At 43.8% G+C, this 19,271-nt stretch overlaps 1 protein-coding gene across 2 annotated transcripts in view; it reads left to right on the top strand.

Annotated features, from left to right (window-relative positions):
• Nucleotides 1–19,271, top strand: part of ADAMTS18 (ADAM metallopeptidase with thrombospondin type 1 motif 18) — a 119,150-nt gene that overhangs the window by 35,225 nt on the left and 64,654 nt on the right. The window contains exon 4 of one of the 2 annotated variants that reach the window (XM_036909322.2): nucleotides 18,137–18,419. In XM_036909322.2, coding sequence (XP_036765217.2) covers nucleotides 18,137–18,419 — 283 coding nt within the window. Of the gene's footprint in view, nucleotides 1–18,136; nucleotides 18,424–19,271 lie in introns of both variants that reach the window. The other variant, XM_057492986.1, reaches the window with a different exon arrangement.

The raw sequence follows: 19,271 nt of genomic DNA, 5'->3' as shown, positions 1-19,271 counted from the left end.
TGGGGACTGGCACATGTTTTGTGGACAAAACTGGATATCCTTTAATGTACAGCTCTCTGAAAACAATGTTTTTGGAATTCACCTGGTCTGTGACTTACAAAATAAACCAATCCCCATTTCTTCTATGCTTTCCTGGAACCTGGATTTCTCCCATGTGCTGGAATTTAGAACATACCCTTTGCAGGTTTTCTCTTGACCAGTTGTCTTACCTTCAGCATGTTTTTCCATTAAGATTTTTACCTTTGAATATTTCCTGCGGTTTTGGTCTAAAATGATTTTTCAACCCTGTGGTTCTGATAACAACTTCCTTCAAAAATTATACTAATCATGTGAAACTGGTACATAACCCATATGTTGGTGTCTGGAAACAGTTATTTTTAAGTGATTCTATGCTGAAATATAGTCATATTTTTGTAAAGAAAAAAAAGGCTGTGATCTGTTTTTAATTTGGAGCAGTTTGAGACCATATTGGGTTTTTTTTCTTTTTTTTCCTGCTGATATTTCAAATTTCCCTGTATGGCAAACACCGTAAGTTCATTAACCTCTTGGCTTCCCTCACTGTCAAGTGGCAATAGCTTTATTTACCCAATTGGAATGTCTAGAGATTAAAAATTCTTTGATTCTGTGTGAGATGTGGACGGACCATGATGGAGGGCTATAGCGTGTGGTGGTCACTGCTTGAGCCTGGTAGTCCAATGGCTAGTGAAAATCCCAAGTCTCCCATACCAGCTGCATGGCTCGAGCAAGTCACTTAACTTTTTCTAAGGCTCAGTTTCCTCATCTACAAAATATTCATGGTGTTTTTCCTAGCCTAGATTGGTGTTAGGAGAACTAAATGAGAATGAGCCCCTTTCCCACTGCCTGGTTCAGAGCGGTAAGTGCCTCAACTATGTAAGAAAGTACCGCTGCTAACATGGGTACTTGTAGTAACAATAATTGTAGAACAGTGGTAATAATAACGACAGTAATCATATCTATCACATTTCTCTAGAATGTGTCTAAAAATGCCAAAAGGCTCTTCCAGTCCAGGTTTCTCCAGAGCCCTGGGTACATTGTCCATCCTACCGTTTTTGGTTATTTTTTAAACTCCTACTCAAAGTCAGTCTGTTTGGTAAGTGCTAGACACGGAAAGATGGGCCTTTGAAAAGGTGTGTTTCTGCTTCTGTGGACTTTATAGCTTCTAACCTTGTAGGGGTGGATATGTTCCCTAAAGGATCACAGGGATGTGCAATCACAACTTGGGTAAGTGCTTCGACAAACAGGTGTCCAGTGCAATGAAGGCGTGCTTAGTGGGGGATGGGGTGATTATGAGGAGGCAACCCTGAAGAAAAGGGCGGTCAGCAAGCTGAGAGGTGGTGAGGAGGCCTCAGCAGCATACTAGAGGAGGGAATGGCTTGTGCGCCTGTTCTGTGGGAGGCGGAATTGCGGCTGGCTTGAGGAACCATGGTGAGCCACCCTGGATGGGAGCTGGAGGAGCTGGGTCCTGGGTGGGGCCACAGAGGCAGGCAGGGGCCAGACCCCACGGGCTTTCGGAGAACTTTGACTTCCCCAGTGAACACTGTCTCTGCCCACCTCAAGTCATGCTTACTAATGGTTGTGTTGGACAGAAGACATCAGCATGGTTTCCAGTTTCCCTGAAGGTAAGTTTCAGCAGCATTCCTTAGGTCTCCCTTGGTCCTGTGGCCCACTGGGGGCTTCCTCAGACCTGCTCGGACAGAAATAAGATTGTCATGAAGCTCTGTTTATGAGGCAAGATTATTTGTACTCTGGCCACAGGCAGATTCCCGCATTCCCAGGTGTGTCTGGTACATAGCATGTGGCCAACGATTTGATTCAATGATTCTAATAATTTTTGTCTGATTTCCTGTGCAATCCCGTGTGTGGGAGGGACTCTTCTGTTGCTGAAGTTTCTATGAACATAGTAGCCCATGAAACATATATTCTTAGTTAATAGTGGTCTGAGTCACATTTCTCAAAGTCAGGGCGCCTCTGTCAGATTCACCAAGCTACCTTCTCCCATTGCAAGGTGCTTTGGGTATTCAGAAAGGGAGGCGTCAGTTGATCTGAAATGCACTCTGGGGTCCCCTTGCCTGCCCCCCACCAATAAGAAAACAATACCTTTTCTTTTTGTTCAACTTGAAACCAAATACAGTTGTTGCAGTTTTTGTTACTGTTTTCACTTACTATGATTCCCATTCTTTGTAATCTCAGCAGATTGTGCGTTGTCCGTAAAGCTTTTTGCAGGTCTTGAAAAGGAGACCGATAGAACCTTATTGCTAATCCCCCCAGCTCCCCCTGGCTGTTGATACTTTATCAGGAACACCCAAGTAGTTACTTATTTGACGTTATTGGTTCCATCTTATTTGCAGCAAGCCTCTCTCAGTCTTCTCGAAGACTGAAAAATCACGAGGGGTTGGTTTCTAATCCTGCCACATTTCTCTTCCAAATTCACATATGCAGTGGCATTTAACTAATGTAGGTAGATGGAGATTCCTGTATTTCGAAGTGGCTTGACATCTTTTAGATTTAAAAGGAAAACAAAACATAAATGTTGGGGATCATGAACAATTTATTGGATAAAGTTGATGGCAGGTTGGTGGCATGGTGTGTGTAGTAGAACTTTCTGGGCTATCTGGTATGATAGCCGCTGGCCACACGTGGTTAATGAGCAGGGAAACGTGCTAGTGTGACTGAGGAACTGTACTTTTAATTTTATGTCATTTTAACTAATTAAATTTATAAATAGCCACCTGTGGCTAGCAGCTTCTGTACTGGGCAGTATAGATCTGATGGGTTCAAGGAGTGGTCCATACGAAGTCAGCAGAGCTGGGTGATTCTTTACAAGTGATAAAAAATGATGCCAAAGGCTTTTTTCATCTTTGATTTACCCTGTTGCCTACAAAAAGGGATCTGAGTTCCTTCCTTAACTACCACTCCCAGTAATTAAACCCTTCTAAGTCTACATTGTTTTTCTTTTTTAAAATATGTTTACTCCATCTTTACCATTGTTGCATGATCTCTGTTGCCATTTTCTCCCTTAGAAACCCAGGCGAAGCCTCTGATGGATTTCTTAGTCTGATTCTTGTCTTGCTGTCAATCCATCCTCCAAATTGCAGCGCTATTAACTCTCCCCAGGATTAAAATCCCTGGTGACGCTCCATTTTTAACAGGATAAAGCGCCAAGTCTCCAGCTTTAATGAACATAATGACTTTTTTGCTTCATCGCAAATTATAAAATTCTGGCTATGTTGATGTCATCTGAATGTAAGTTTTACTAATAATGTTATTTTTCTTTGGAATTACATATGGGTTCACATTTATCTTTTTATATTTAGGGCTCTTTAAATCTGTGCCACTTTCCACTCTCCAAAGCATATGCATGCCAGTGCATAGAACCATTCTAAGCTTGACAAAGCAAATAGCTGCAGGCACCTGAGCCACTGTCTCCCTTTCACCTTTGCCCCCTCACCTGGGTATCTCCCCTCCCCCACCTTGTTCACCTGGCTAACAGCAGCCTCATTAAAGACTAAGTTAGGCGTCTCCTCTTTTAAGAGGCTTTGTCAAGAATTGCTTAGTGCCCCTTCAGTGATTTCCCAAGCTTCTTGGGGAAGGGGGCTTAGGGGCCGAGCAGAAAGAGTCTTGTGATGTCTGTTTAGCTGTTAATACCATTGGGCAGGACACCTTGAGGCAGGGGCCGGAGCTGTTTCATTCTTTATCCCCAGGGCCTGGGTCAGTGCCTAACCCATTATAAATACAACATATTTGTTGACTGAATGAGTCTGGCACTAATGCTGTCACATGGGGAGTTTTCCAGACCCTTCCTCTCCAGAAAAATAACAAAACCAATGTCTTCATTTAGGCTGTAATCTATACATATTGAACTAGAAATATGTAGAACTAGATAATGCAAAATTAGGGATACTCTTAATTTACTATTGAATCACATCCCTGGTTCTCCAACTACTGACCTCTCTACTTAGTGGATGGCCACCAGCCTCATTAGTGGGTGCTGTCTTGTCACAAAAGTGTCACTGAACATCATTCGTTCAGTCAACAAATACTCAGAATCTGTTATGCATCAGACATTATACCTGGTGCAGGGAAGCTGGGGACGAAAAAACAGGACGAGAAGGTGCAAAGTCCCTCCTCTCTGCTAGCCACCATGCTAGTGGGAAAAGATAAACAAGTCAATCAAGAAACAGGAACCTTTCAGGCAGTGAATCAGCCAGTGAAACAGGCCAGCCAGGCACTCACTGGGTGTCAGACACTATTAATGTCTTTAGTGCTCAGAGAAAACCTGTATCTTCCACTTATCCTCAGGAAACTGAGGCACAAAATAACTCAGCCTAGGTCACAAGTCTTACAAGTAGCAGAGCTAGAATCTGAATCCAGACCTTTAGTTCCAAACTGCGGCATGACCACACTGTTGCCCACAGTCATGACAAAGGAGGTGTATTTTTGATTTGGTTGGTCCAGGAAAAGTTTTCTGAGAAGGCGAATCCAGACTTACAGAGCTTTGGTTTATAATTTTTTTACCAAGAAAACCAGAAACAGGTTTGGCAAGTTTAAAGACCAGGAGAAAGTCCTTCCTGCTTAGGAAGAATTAAAGGGCAGGAATGGGGATGGGAGGTAAAGCCAGAGAGATTGCAAAGCAGGCACCATCTTTCTCACTCCTGCTTGTGCACATGCGTCCCTGCGCTGAAATGAGGGCAGCAGTCACCAGATCAACTCCTGGATGGAAAAGGGACCATTTTACCCATAGGCTTGGTTGTTGATGGATAAAAATAAGATATTGGCTGTAATCTCAGATCACGCGTTATCTTAGCTATGGCTGGAGAATCCAGTGAAACACTTTTTGGCAGAAGTTAACTCAACATCCTGTGGCTGATTTTCTTAATGCGATCATGGTAAGCCACCGATACGCCGTCTGTAATCTCTGATTAAAGGAGAATCATAACAGCAGAAGCGATTTGCTTTAAAATGCCTTGCATTCAAATGAAAGAATGGGCCATGGAGGAAATCTCAGTGTGTGGGGCACGAGCAGCTGAGTTACCATGAGAGCCGCTTTCGCATATACACTCTTGAATAAGCGCATTTTGAGATTGCTCCCAAGAACCTGGTTGTCCATTTTTCTCAGTCATCTGCAAGCATAGACATCTTGGCTTATTGAAATATGACATATCCTAGGCCAAGGGTGGCCTGAGCCATCTGACACTTTGAACAACTTGGTAAACTGACCCATGACAGATTAATTAGCTGTTGACATCGTATGGAAGTGACCCAATGTTTGGCAAGAGAGCCACTTCTGTCTTTCTGCCACACTGTGCTTGTGTAACAGGAGGCCTTGCATGACAGTTGGATGAGCCAGGGAAATCTGTGAGAGCGCAAGGAAAAACCTGGAAATCCCTGCGCACAGCAGTGAATCCCTCAGCTGTGTGTTGACGAGTTAACAGCGTGTGCATTTGCCTAACATTTTTGTCCTTCTGAAGCTGACCCCGGATGGAGGGTATTCATTTAATTTAATGCAAATGGTCACTGGCTATTTTTGCCCCCAGGCTCCCCTCCTCCACCCCCAGCATCTGTTTGGAGAGTAATTTGAATGCTACAGAAGGCAAGTTTGGTTCACAGGAAAGAAATGTTTACCCATTTGCAGGCTTTTGTAGTTTGTTTCTGCATGAGGACACCGAGTATTTACAAACTCACAGACTTCCTAAGGTAAATAAACTATGCTTCTCTTCCAGCCTTCTAAGAAAGCTGTCTATCTACCTGCCTCATGGAAACAGTGACCACTGAGCTCTTAATGAATGTTGCAGAGGGGTGTGCTTTTCGGGCATTACCTGATATAATCCCAAGCAGTGCTATAAAAAATAGAGTTCTACGTTTTCCTCATTTTACAGATGAGGAAATTAAGCCTAAGGTTGGTAATGCAGATGATCAAGGTTGCAAAGATTTTTAAAGTGTGGGGTCAGAACTGCAATCTAGGTCCAGACTCAAAATCCCAGTTCTGTTTTCCCCTTGCTTAATTTAGATTCTCCATTCATAACCAGATGCTTTTTTCTTAATAATTATATTTGTGTGTAACAAATATGTGGACTTAGCATTGTGCTGGGTGATCTGGCGGATGGAAAGAAAAGAAAAAGAATTGCTTCGGATCATGAAGACATGACTCTTACATAAGCGATGCATCAACTATAGGGTTGAATTAGGGCAGAGGTCACAAAGCCCAATGTCCTCAGACACCAGACTAGTAATGTAATGACGGACATGGGACAACAGGGAGCAGTGGGAACAGATGAACTGGACAGCATATGCCACATCCTTAGGCGGCAGCCACTGCTTAGCTGTTGCCCAATAGTGGTACATACAAAAATGGAATCTGTGACTTTTAACAAATTGGGTTAAATGACAACATTGGGTTCAAGTTCCTACATGGGAAAGAAAATGTTGACAGAGAGTTGAACAACAAAACCTATAGAGAGAGAGTTGCATCAGTAAGAAGGAAGAGAAGTTTCCAGTGCTTGTGTCCCCCACTAAAAACGTTAATTTGGACAGCCGTCCATGCATGAAAATCCCTTTACAATAGCTAACCTAGATGAATTAAAGACTTAAACATAAGAAACTGTAAAGCTATGTTTAAAAAATGAAAGTTCAACTGAGTAAATTTTAAAGATTTTGCTGGCTCTACTCACTGATTAACGAATCGGGCAGCATCCCCTTTAGCAGATAGCAGGACAGGAAGTTATACTAGCAAAAAGCAGATTGGTTGTGGCAAAGTCAACTTCCTTTTGGAAAAGGAAGGGGTCTGTCAGGCAAGTTACCTCTGTATTGCTGACCAGGCCGTTCCTGATTGACAAGTTTAAGATTCCATTTCTGGAAGAGGTCAGACTGTACCTAAGTCTTCAGTGTTGGTTTGGATGTGACTTAGCATAACTGGCTCCATTTTAGGCCTGTTGTCTCTTTTTTAAACAACTACTAGAAGAGAATATAGGGGAACGGGGGACTGCTTCTTGACATTGGTCTGGACAGCTAACCAATGGGTCGGCGCCACGTGGCATATCTCATCGCATCTTTAACAGCTGGTCGCTGGCATGGCTTCTAGTTGCAGCTGTCTTTTTAACAAATGAGTGCTGTCAGTTCCAAGGGAGGCAGGGCAAGGTGGGGTGGAGAGCTTGACATTCTGGAGCCGCTACAGAAACAAGTAGGAACATAGGTCTTCCGATGCTGTGCATCTGCAAGCGGCAGCCTTGGGCATGGCGGAGCACCCTTTATTCTAGAAATGATCACTCCACTCACTATCTTGCAAATACAACAGACCCTATTTATGCAGCTCCAGCTGAGTTCCAGGACTCCTGTCAATGATTCCTTGTAGGAAAATCACTACTTTCAGTTAACATGCATTAAGCATCAACATAAAGTCCTTGCTTTCCCAACTCAGAAACCAAATACATTTGAATAGTGAGAATTTAAACAGCAGGAGATAACAATACTGTACTGATTATTGATTTTCAGAAAGCCACGACTGAAGAGTTTTGATAGCAAGAGATGCTAATCTTATATGAAAATATTTATCTAAATTGATTCAATTGAGAGTTTAGATTTCATTACTTGAATACCTATATCTCTAATGCTTTGACTCCATAAAAAAGAAATCTGAAGCAGAGATAGCATAATGAGTTAATAAACTGAGTGAAAAACTGGATAAAATGTGCTCATTATGTAATTTTCTATTCTTGTCTAAATGTTTGGCATATTTCACACAAATGCCAGGCAGAATATAAAGTATAAAGTAGTTTATCCTCCACTGTTACAGGAGGCAGAGTCCCAGCCATTTTTCTGTAACACAAATGGATTCTTATGGCTTTTCCCTTCATAACGCTCAGCCATTTCTCACCTGGCAAGAGTTTGAATATTATCCTCTGAGGTGTCCTGAATTTGTGTATTTCCTTATTCAGTCCACACGATTTGAGTGTCATGCCAATGCCATCTGAGGTCCAAGGACACAAAGCCAAACACAGCACCTGTATTTTGCAGGGATCAACATTACAAGGAAAGAGTTTAATAACCCCCTTTGATAAGTGCTCCGGTGAAATGCAGGGCGGTAAAGAAGCCCAGGGGCGGGGCAGGTGAATCAGAATGATGAAGCAGGAAACGGATGTATCTGATTAATTGCTTATATTTGTCTCACGTTGTAGAAGCATCTTTAAGGACAGGCGCCAATGTCTTGCTTGTTTTTATGTCTCCTTTAATACCAAGCATACTGCCTTATTTCTAGTTCAATTAATTCCACAAATACTTAGAGTAACCTACCGTGTGCCAGACACTCATATAAAAATGAGCAAGGTAGACCCAAGCCCCAGGCTTTATGGAGCTAATAGTCGGGTTGGACAATAAACACATGTGTAGCAAGCAGCTACACATGGGCCATCAGGAATGATAAGAGTTTTATTTACAGAAAAATAAAGCTGACTGCACTGGAGAATGACAAGGTGTATTTTGTTTTTTAGGGTGGTTTGAAGAGACGGCTTTTGAGCAAAAATCTAAAGGAAGTGAGGTCTGGGGACTAGACTCAGTGTAGACTTAGTGTCTAGACTCAGGAAACAGTAATCATAAAGGTCCTGGGGTGGAAGTTTGGCCCTCCTGTTGATGGAATAACAATGGAGCCAGCATACCTAGAATTCAGTAACAAAGGGTAGGAGGTGGGCAGACCAGGGTACCAGGGGCTGGATTTAGATTGGATGGGATTGCAAAGTAATTTGAAATCCATATTTCTTTGTCTGGCACTCATCTTGTATAATAGAGCATGAATGTGGCCCGTCCAAAGAGATGCTTTAGAAAAATAACTTTGAAGCAAGAGAAAGTAGGGATTGCTAACAGGGAGATGAGATAGGAGGCCACCACTTTATTCTAGACCCAGGGTGATACATCACTCAATTGGAATAAGAGCACTGGGCAGCACAGAGCTGGGGGCTCAAGAGATCAACTGTACGTTGAAGTTTGTCAACATCATTAACCACGTGATACCTCGTTAAGCAGGATGATGTTTGGGGAAAATGGGGATTTGAGGTTGGAAACACAAATTTGGATTCTGAAATAGACATTAAAAACACAGCTTAGATGGGTATGAGTTACAAGTATCTCCTCCCAGATATTTAGGACATCCTTCCTTCCAGAGGATGCTAACATGACACGTAAAAGAGGAGACACAGCCCCAAAGCCTGGAAAGATCTAGGGGGGGGAAAGGCAGCCCTTGGGGTCCCGTGTGAAGTTCGTGGACAGTCTGGTTTCTATTAAACCCAGACATGCTAGCTATCTTGACTTGGTCTCTCACCATTAACCAACAGCCATTATGGCAAGTCATGTGTTCTCCAAATGACATACTTCTTTAAGCTTCCTTTGAAATGACCTGATTCTCAAGAAAAGACTTGAGCAAAGAGCATTATGCAGCAGAAGGCTGTCGGATGGCTCCTTCCTTAGCCTTCCCTAGATGAGAACGTCTTCATGAGCTGACTGCTTGTAAGGCTCATGCAGCTGTGACATCTGTCCTCCTTGTTGATTTTCAGGGGCTATGTAGCCATCCACGGGACAGGGAAGATGTTGGTCATCTTCTTGATTATTCCATGTAGCTCTCTCACAAAGAGGTATAGAGTCCCTCTGCCATACAGGACCTGCTATGGCTGCTGCAAAGCAGAGTAGCTTCGCCCTGCCCTGAAGGTACTTGCGGTACACTAGGAGGGAGAAAAAAACAGAACATTTCAGGGAGAACTCTGAACTAGACTAGTCACATCCAGTAGGGCCACATTCCAGAGAGCAGTTGAGCCTGTCACCTCCAGATCCACGGAGCAGCTTTCTCACTGACACCATTCAACACCCTTCCTTTGGTGTGAAGATTGAGAAGGGAAGCCGAAAGGAGGACTCTGTGATTTTTGTACCGCTTGACCCCAGCCTTCATTTCTCAATGATCTGAATAGAGGGTGTCATGCTGTGTCCTTTGGACCCATCTGAAATGGCAGTAAAAAGCGGTTGGCAGGAAGTCAGGCTCTATGTTAAGCCAGCTCAGAAGTGGCTGGCTCTTAAGAGTCAGTGTTTTGGGCTACTACCCTACTCCCCACAAAAGTCATATCCTCTCTGGAAACTTTCTTTCCTTTTCCTTTTCTTTTTCCTTCCTTATTTCCCTCCCTTCCTTCCTTCTTTTCTTTTTATTGACATATAATTGACAAATAAAAGTATGGGATAGTTAAAGTATACAACATGATGATTTGATGTATGTATACGCTGTGAAAGGATTCCCCCCATCCAGTTAATGCATCTATCACCTCCGTATTGACCTTTGTGTGTTAGAACCTTTATGTTCTGTTCTCTTAGCAAATGTCAGTTACCTAATACAGTGTTTCTGGAACTTCTCCTGAATCCTAATAGGATGTGTGGGTAAGAGTATGAGAAGGCTGTGTGTTCAGACAACCCTGGGATACAGAGGTTAATGAAAGTGCCCATCCTGTAGAACTATGTGAGAATCAGATGAGATTTCACAGTTAGAATGCTTTATGGTGTCTGGTACATAGAAAACAGTGAACTGTTCCCTCAGGTGGGCAGAGAAGGAAGGTGGGGAGAAGGAGAAACAGACACCAACATCTACTGATCATGATTAAGCCACTTATTTAATGATTCAACCATGATTGATTTGCAAATGTTGAAACATAGATTGTGATTGCTTATCAAAACTGTTTGCATTTAACTTTGTTGAAATTAAGGCTAAAATTGATACAATAGGAGGCTATGGTAAACATGTCAACAATGCTGATATTAATAGATTGTTGCAATAATAAAAAGAGTTTTTTAGGGGAGTATGCCCTTCTGAGAATGGGCACAGGCACACATTGAGCAGAATTGGCTTATACCACTCAACCCAGTGTTGACTTGTGAGCCGCTGTAGTCTGGTCTCCAGAGATTTGGGCTGTTGAAATCATTAAGTGTTTATGTCAATAGACATATTTTTAATTAGTCATATAAATAAGTTTCATCAGTATGTTCTTAATTGCCCTTAAGAGCCGCTAGATTGGCAAAGCTATACTTATACAGACAGTTATTGTTTAAGTGCTTTGAAGAAAGGAACTGAGTCGATTCATCTTTATGTCAGTAGCATAAACCATTGCATATGGTCAAAGCCATGCTAGTTAATGTTATTTTGGAGCCAAATTTGGTTAGTGTAAATGGATGAAAAGGATGATTCGTTTCGAGCCCACTGGAGCGTTTGAGGAAGTGGCCAAACAGTAGGCCAGGAAGGAGAAAAAAGCTATTCTTAGACATTTCTAAGAACTTCTGCAGCAAGGCTTTTGTACCTTTTTCTGATTCAGCATTATTGGAATGACTCAGGAGCCACAGGGACCCTGCCTGCCTGGCTGAGGTCCGGGGTCACAGGGAGAAGGTATCGTCGCCCAGTGATGTGGCCGCGTATGCCACGGGCAGAGGGCTTGGTGAGCATCTCCCGGGCAGCCTCGGAGGGGTCTGCTCAGGTGTGCACCGGAAGAGGTGTGCCCTTACCTGTCTCATCTAAACAGATGGCCAGCAATCTAGGGCTCCAGTCTGTGCCTTTGGTGCATTCTGCCACCATCTCCAGAAAGTCTATCTTTGCTTTTTTTTTACTCCCATCACTAACCGTCCATTTATTCTTTAAAGTTGATCAAAAGCATCCTTTTCCCCATACTACTGCCTCTTTTGGGTGACAATCAGGTGAGTAAGAAGCTGAATCTTAATTTAAACAATGAACCTTGTGGCTCAGAAGTTAATGGGTTGGAAAAGGGTCCTTTATGAAGTGGAGTCTTGTGATTTCCTTTCTACTTGCCATCCTTTTCCCCATGCCCACCAGAACAAACCTACACACGAATCGGGACTGAAGCCTAGAATCCCAGCAACTCTCCAAGGTAGGGGGGAAAAAAACATGATTTCTCCCACGTCTTTAAACATCTTCAGTCACATTTGCAAGAATTTCATTCATATGTCTCTTTTCAGGTCATGAAGACTCCTTAGCGTTTCATTGTCTTGCAATAAACAAAGAACATTTAGGCTGCTTCCCAGAATTTTAAGTCCAATTGGAGGAGAAAATTATTATGTAAACACACCGTTAGAAAAAGACCTGATTTCTCTGCTTTGTTTTCTCAAACAATCAAGTATGATAATGGTAACAATAATAAACATGTTGAGTCTTTTCTCTGTGCCAAGCACTGTTTTTAGCACTTTAAAAGTAACAGTTCATGTAATCCTCTAAAAATCCTCTAAGGGCAATACTATTATTATTCCCATTTTACAAATCAGGGACTACAGTGTCTGAGAGGTTTATAAACTTCCCCAGGAGATAAGGGAAAGTTTGAAGGGGCCACTTAACTATTACAGAATTGAAAATACTATGTGCCTCTCAATAGCTTCCTGCCTGCCTCTCACACCAGGCTATGGGCAAGTTTCAGATATTAACAGTATCCAATTAAATTTGGAGTGACCCGGCTTTACAATATTTTGAAAGAAGGTTGCTGTGTATTGGGATCTGGAAGATGTAAATGCCTTTCCACATCGTATCTGTCTTGTGAGTCCCATTGATGGTAATATCAGTGAATGGATGAGAAATGCCAGATTTTTGTTTATATATATAGTTTTGTGTTTTTTTCCACCCAAAGCATGAGAGATTTTTTTCCCCCTTTGACAGTAATAGGGAATCCTGGACATACATTCTCTTTTTAAAGTGTGTGCCTGTGTGTAAATGCTCATCCAAGCTGACTGTCAAACCATCTGTGCATGTGTAGATGCAGATGGCAAAAAAATTCTATTTCCATTTCTTAGCATCATGTACTTCATAGAGAAATGAGGACGTCGTCAGTGTCTGGTTGCTCTCAGCATGGTAATAGCAGAGTTTGTCTTCTCAGCCTGACCATTGGTCTAGATGGTTCTGCTTGTTCTCACCTGGGACCTGGTAAACAATTTTTATATATTCTCAAGTCCCTAATTTCCTTTTCAAAAGTCACCATGGCTCTGTATTTTTATGTCAATATTTACTGAGCACTTCACAGCTTAGCAGAGCCCCCTGATAAATATTCATTTATTTAATCAATGAGAAACCCCACGTTAGGGTACTTTTATTCCCATTTCACAGATGGGGGATCAAAAAGGGAAGAAAAAGAAAACCAGAAACTCAGAGAGCTTAATGCTGAAGCTCAGCTAGCAAACAGCAGAGCTTAGAATTTGCCTCTAAAGGGTGTCATTTTCATGTTGAGCGTTTCCCTGCCTTCATTGTCTTTGTGCCATTCCATTTTATCTGCGTCATTTTTGTCACTTCTTCACAATATTCTAGAACATCCTCATGCCAGTGGGTTCCCTCAAAGACATCCTCAGCCTTTTCCTTCTCTACTAGTGTTCCTTTTCTCCCGTGCTTGCTTTCTCTCACTGAAATCTATTATCTTACAGTATATACTTCTTTAGAAGTATGAAATGGTAATGTATGATCTTAATGAAATATTGACTCTTGGTCGGTATTTAATTTTTCAGTTAAGCAGATAAATGATGTGACTGAGTTTCCAGGTCTTTAAAAGGCAAAATTAGTCTCTCCACTCTCCTCTCCCTTTCTGTCATCTTCTCTTATAGAACCTTTTTCTTTAAACTCTATGGAAAGGGATGTTTGACGCCCATGTGCAATCTTGTTTAAATCCTGCCGGCCGCGCTTCACTGGAAGCCACGTGAGAACTCCTGCTCGCCCTTCTTCAGTCGAACACGCATGTGTTCAGGGACTCCACATGCTTCACCCATTCTACAAATAAACAGATGGCTCCTTTTGGAAGGGCTGGGTTTATATTTTTAAACTATCAATGCAATTTTTGGGGTTAGACGCCAATGGTTTTCCATCAAACTAAATCCCCAAAACCGATCTTTTTCTTCCATAATATGCAGCGCTGTAAAATTCTTGTTTTGTTTTAAAGAATTATTCTAGAGTTTTGTCTTCGTTACTCTGAACCGAAAAAGTAGAGGGCTGTGTGGGCCCAGTGTGTTTGGCCCGATATAGGATGATGAGAAGTCAAAAACTATTCTATAGAGTCTGAGAAATCTCAGAAATAAAAGGGTTTGTGGAGCTGTTACAGACGCAGCCTGGAAAAGACTGGGTCCTGTGACTGGACGTTTCTGCTTCCCCAGCAGCAAGGCCAGTCAACAGAAACAACTTGTCTGCCAGACTCAGGGAACAGGGGGCTTTTATAAGGGGTCTCAAGGAAAGAAAGTTGTTCAAATTTACAATGGCTGCAGGTAAAGAAGGCGGGCGAACGGGAAAGGACAGAGCTTGGGTGGTTGGGGATAGGTGGTCGGTCTTCAAAGAGGGCCTGGGGATTGGTTGCTGGTGATGGCCAGGGACTTTCTAGAGGAATATGGTGGTTCCGGGGACTTACTAGATAATGGCTGAAGTGGCTTCATCCAGGAAGGTGGGCTCTGGTTGGCTATGGCCTACTGCTGTTGACCTATGACCTTCTTGGTCTCTGTCTCCCATTCTCCAGCCCTTATGTCACTTAATTTTTGGGCATCTCAGAATTTTTCCTTATCGAAGATGACTTTTTTTTTTTTTTTGCTTTTTCAGTTCAGAAGTTTTCACTGTGCATATGAGCTGCCTGCAGTTCTCAGGAAACAGAGAAAATAGAAAACTTCCAAACCGGTTCATCCAGTTAAGGCACTTAAGTGACTGAAACCTTTGATATTAGTTTAACCAAGTGAGGAAGTCAGTAAGGGCTGGAGGGCTTTCATGGATAATCCATTATCCATTTTTTTCTTAAACTGTTCACTCTGTCTATCGGGGACTGTAAATGGTGTCTTTTGTCTTTGTGGAGGAGGTGGGGGCACTGGGTGACAGGATTTAGACAAGAGGGCCCTGCTCACGGGATGGGGCCCTGACTTATACCTGTGCTGCCAGCTGAGAGTTCCCACAGGTGGTTGTGAAGTGTAAACACCAAATGGCATGGTGGGCATGCGGGGGAAGGGTTCCTGGCTTCATACCTGTCCTACAGGAAGAGTCTGTGGTTTCCAAGAATTTGAACCTGCCACTTCCCAGCTCTGGTTGCCCCAGCTGCAAAGGGAGGGGGATGCTGGAACTCTGAGACTCTTTAATTTACTCACTCAACATGTGTTTGTGGACTAATAAGCCGATAATGGCTTGGCTGGTAACAGGCGGCATACCCAGGGACGCCCGTGCGGCTGCTGCTGTCACAGAGTGAACACTGTAACTGTGCGTCCGACATGGTGGAGAGAAAGTTGCGTTTCATTAAATGTGGCCTGAAATCATTTGGAAGTAGGGGAAGGTACTTTTAAACAGTCATGAGTCCAGTTTCTCTGAGGAGATGGTGCTTAAGCAGAGACATAAGCAGCGAGCCCCGGAAAGCCCAGCAAGTCTGCGGGAGCAGGAGATTGCAGGCGAAAGAAAACATGTGGGCCAAGTCAGCTAGGACTGTATGAGAGAGGAAAAATAATTGTCCCTGTGCCCTTCTAGGTTCTTGGCTGAGACCCCCTGTAATAAAAGATCACCAGGAGAAACACAGAAGTTGAATAGCATGTATACCTCCTGTGTACAAGGAGAGACCCAGGAAAACTGAGGAACTCTCCCCCAAATGGGCCAAGCCACCACCTGAAATACCATCTCCAGCTGAAGGCAGATGACATGGGGAGGGAGCAGTTAGGCAGCTCCCAGGCGCACGCACGGCAAACAAGAGTAAGGCTGTTAGGCAGATTGCCATCTGTGGCTTCTCCAGTGAGAAGGGCTTCTGGGGTGCAGCCACACTCCCTTCCCGGTGCAGAGAGGGAGACACCCTCACAAACGGAGATTTCCCTTATAAGCGTAAATGTCTTGGGGTTGCGGGTAATACCAGAGGGCATGAAATACATTGACCTATGTTGGTACAGGACTCTGGCTGATGTGGGGAGACCATGTTGGAGAGGACAGGGGGCCTGGGGAGACTAGAGCGCCTCCAAATGAGAGGGGAAATCTCCACCCATATGGCACTGGGATGGGGGACAGGGCACGTGGTGCCAAGATACAGCCGGAAGGAATGGTGGACAGGATTTCTGGGACCGTGAGGTGTACTGATTTAAGTTGTTCTCTGGCCAGCCAGTTCTCTTCTCCCATAATCTCCCTGACCTGTTTTATTTGCTTACTATGTTTCTCTTTTCTTCATGCCCATGCCTAGGCTGGGCTCTGAATGAGGTACTCAGCGTGTTTGCTGAGCCAAGGAAAGCGTACGTCCTTGTGTCTGGGTCCTAGGGAGCATGTCAGTGCTACGGCCAATGCGACCACCTTCCAGAAGGCAGCAGATGTCTGCAGGGGGAGGAAAACCAGGGCCAAACCACATGTTCTGGGGCTTCTTTTAGGAATGAGAAGCTGACCCCTAACAGTGGGCCAAAATAAGGCCTGGGACAGCCCCTCTGATGCCACCATCCACCCAGGGAGGGTGAGGTGCCATCTCCTTTGTCCTGTACTTGAGTGTCTATGTGTCTGGCCCCTGGCAGACCACATGCTCTGTTTGTATATGTCCTGCACTGTTTTATGGGCCCAGCACCTCCCCAACTGTCTGGTACCTCACTGGTGCCCAGTGAGCAGATGTTGAATCAACCACTCGTCATGACCCATCATCTAAATTGCTGCAGGTGAGAATGTGTGTGGGGCTGCTGCAGTGGCTAATTTATGTCCCCTTGTCAGGTGGTCGGGGCAGAGGTGTTGCCTCCATTCTGCACAGTGAAGATGGTGAGGCCTGGAGCCCTGGTTCAGACTCATCTGCCCTGGAAATAATCACCTGGGCAGTTAAAAACCAGTTCTGGTGTGTCTGTCACCTGGACAGAGATTGGACTGTCGATGGTACAGGATTCTGCCTGGAAACGAGTGATTCTGTGTCTATATTTAAGATCCCCACGTGTTTCTAATGTTCTCTGAAGTTGAAGACCAGTCTCAGAGCTTCTCAGACTTTAATAGGGATGCAAGTCTCCTGGGATCTAAAAACAATCACATTCTGGTTCAGCAGGTCTGGGGTGACACCTAAGAGTCTGCTTTCTAACAAGTTCCCCAGTGAGGCTGGAGCTACGGGTGGAGAGACCACACTTTCCACGGCAGGATCTGGAAACCAAGGAAATTTGGGACCAAATGCCCAGAAGAGAGGGTACAGGGTGTGCTGAATGTGGCACTAAAATATCAGGTACAGAGATGCACACATGGTACCATGAACTCGGAAAATGAAATGGTATTGGATGAGCTTGCTGGCCCCTCCCCTCCTTCTGATCCGGCAGATCTCTTCCTGACGGTGCGGCTCTTTGTGCTCCCTGGGCCCCTCCTTGGAGATAACCACTCTCTCCTTTCTCTGCCATCCCTACTCATTCCTTTATTTGGCACTTGTGAAATCAAGATAGAATGCCTTTCTTTTTACTACCTACCCTGTAAGCTCCTTGAAGGTGGTGCTGCTTTTAAGTGCATTCTATCCAGTGTTTACCACAGTGTGTGCCTGGTCATAGATGCTGAGACTCCCAGGGTGTCTCATGGCCCAGGCCTTCCATCACAAACACGAAAAGCAGCAGCCTAGAGGAGTGGTCAAGAGCATTGCCTCTCATGGTAGAAGCTAGGTGCCGAAGGGGAGCAGAATTTGTGTAACAGTCGTACCCTTGTTCACTCTACTTTTCTAGGTCACCTTCCAGAAAAGGCCTCTCCCCCAGCATCTTTTGCCTTTAGCTGGAGATGGTATTTCAGGTGATGGCTTGGGCCATTTGGGGGAGTTACTCAGTTTTCCTGGGTCTCTCTCAGGTATCCAGGAGCCGTGCATGTCATTAAACTTGCTGTTCCCTGTTAATCTGTTTTTTATTACCAAGAACCTAGAAGGGTAAAGGGGAAGTTATTTTCTCTCCCCTGCAATGCCAATACTAGCTTTCCTACTTACTATCTTAGCCTCAGTTTTCTCATCTGTAAAATGGGGATAATAATAGTTGCAACTGCTGATGGTGCTGATAAAAATGAGATGATGCGTGTCGAGCATTTAGCATGGAGCCTGCACACACAGGACATGGCCATTAAACAGTTGCTGAAAACCAACCCATAAAAAAGGGGTGCATGGAATCATTAATGTTTTCATGTCTGGCTTGTTAGTCAGGTCTCATAAGGACTCAGAAAAATGAATTCCTCATCTCGCCGTTACCTCAGCGCCTGGCCCAGGAGCACAACTACAGCTCACCTGCCGGCCACCATCCTCACGTACTCTACAAAAGGACAGCTGAGGAGATGGTCCAGCATTGCCACGGCTACCCGGGCTCCAGCGGGCGTTGTCCTGGCCACCACCCAAGTCACATTCCCCACACACCTTGGAGTCAAGAAAGAGAGCAATCCCGTGGAAGGTTGCAAAAGCAGCATTTTTGTGGACGACGCAAGAAATGTATGTAAGGAAACTTTTTCATGTTCTGTTCTCCTGTGGGCTCGCGATGGGGTTTACTGAGAGCAGTTGGGCGTGCCGACTTTGCAAGTTGAAATGGGGCCGCACTGCGTATCCCCTAGTAGTCGAGGAAGGGACCCCCATAATCATCCCTGACAGGCAGAAGCTAGCTGCTCAGTCCTCAGTTCATCTGGGTTAAACCAGGAAAGGTTTTGATAGGCTTTTATCTTTCTTCTCTTTTAGCATCTCTTACTTTTTAGTACCAGGTCCCAACATTATCTTGGTTTCTGTGCCCCATCTTCCAATGATGGAAGAAATCAGAGGAAGATCCTCAGGTGTGCTTGGATGTTCCTTTTGAACACTCGAAGGAGAAATTGCCCAGAAAATAAGAAAATTGGCACCCACGTTGAAGTGGCAGTGAAATGTAGGGATCCTCAGCCACGGTTTGAGACCCAGACACAACCTTCTGCATTTTCTAGACCAGCAGTATCCAGTAGAAATAAAATATTTACCGAAATATAATTTTAAATATTCTAATAGTTGTGTTTAAAAAAATGTTTCAATGGGTACATTAATTTTTGTAGAACATTTCATTTAACCCAATCTATACAGAGTAACATCTCAACATGAAAACAATACAGCAAATTATTGATGAGGTATTTTACGTTCCTTATTTATATTAAGTTTTGGAAAGCTAGTGTTATACACTTGGAGCACAATTTCAATGCAGACAATAAATTCTCATCAGAAATACTTGATCTTTATTTATTTAGATTTCATGAAATTTAAGGTTGAAAGGTAGATTTACAGATCCAAGCCATTCCAAGCATACTTAAGTTTTTCAATAACTGAGTC

This window comes from Manis pentadactyla, chromosome 15 (assembly GCF_030020395.1).
Source record: "Manis pentadactyla isolate mManPen7 chromosome 15, mManPen7.hap1, whole genome shotgun sequence".
Lineage (NCBI taxonomy): Eukaryota > Metazoa > Chordata > Mammalia > Pholidota > Manidae > Manis > Manis pentadactyla.
This window is presented reverse-complemented; position numbering and strand designations above follow the sequence as displayed.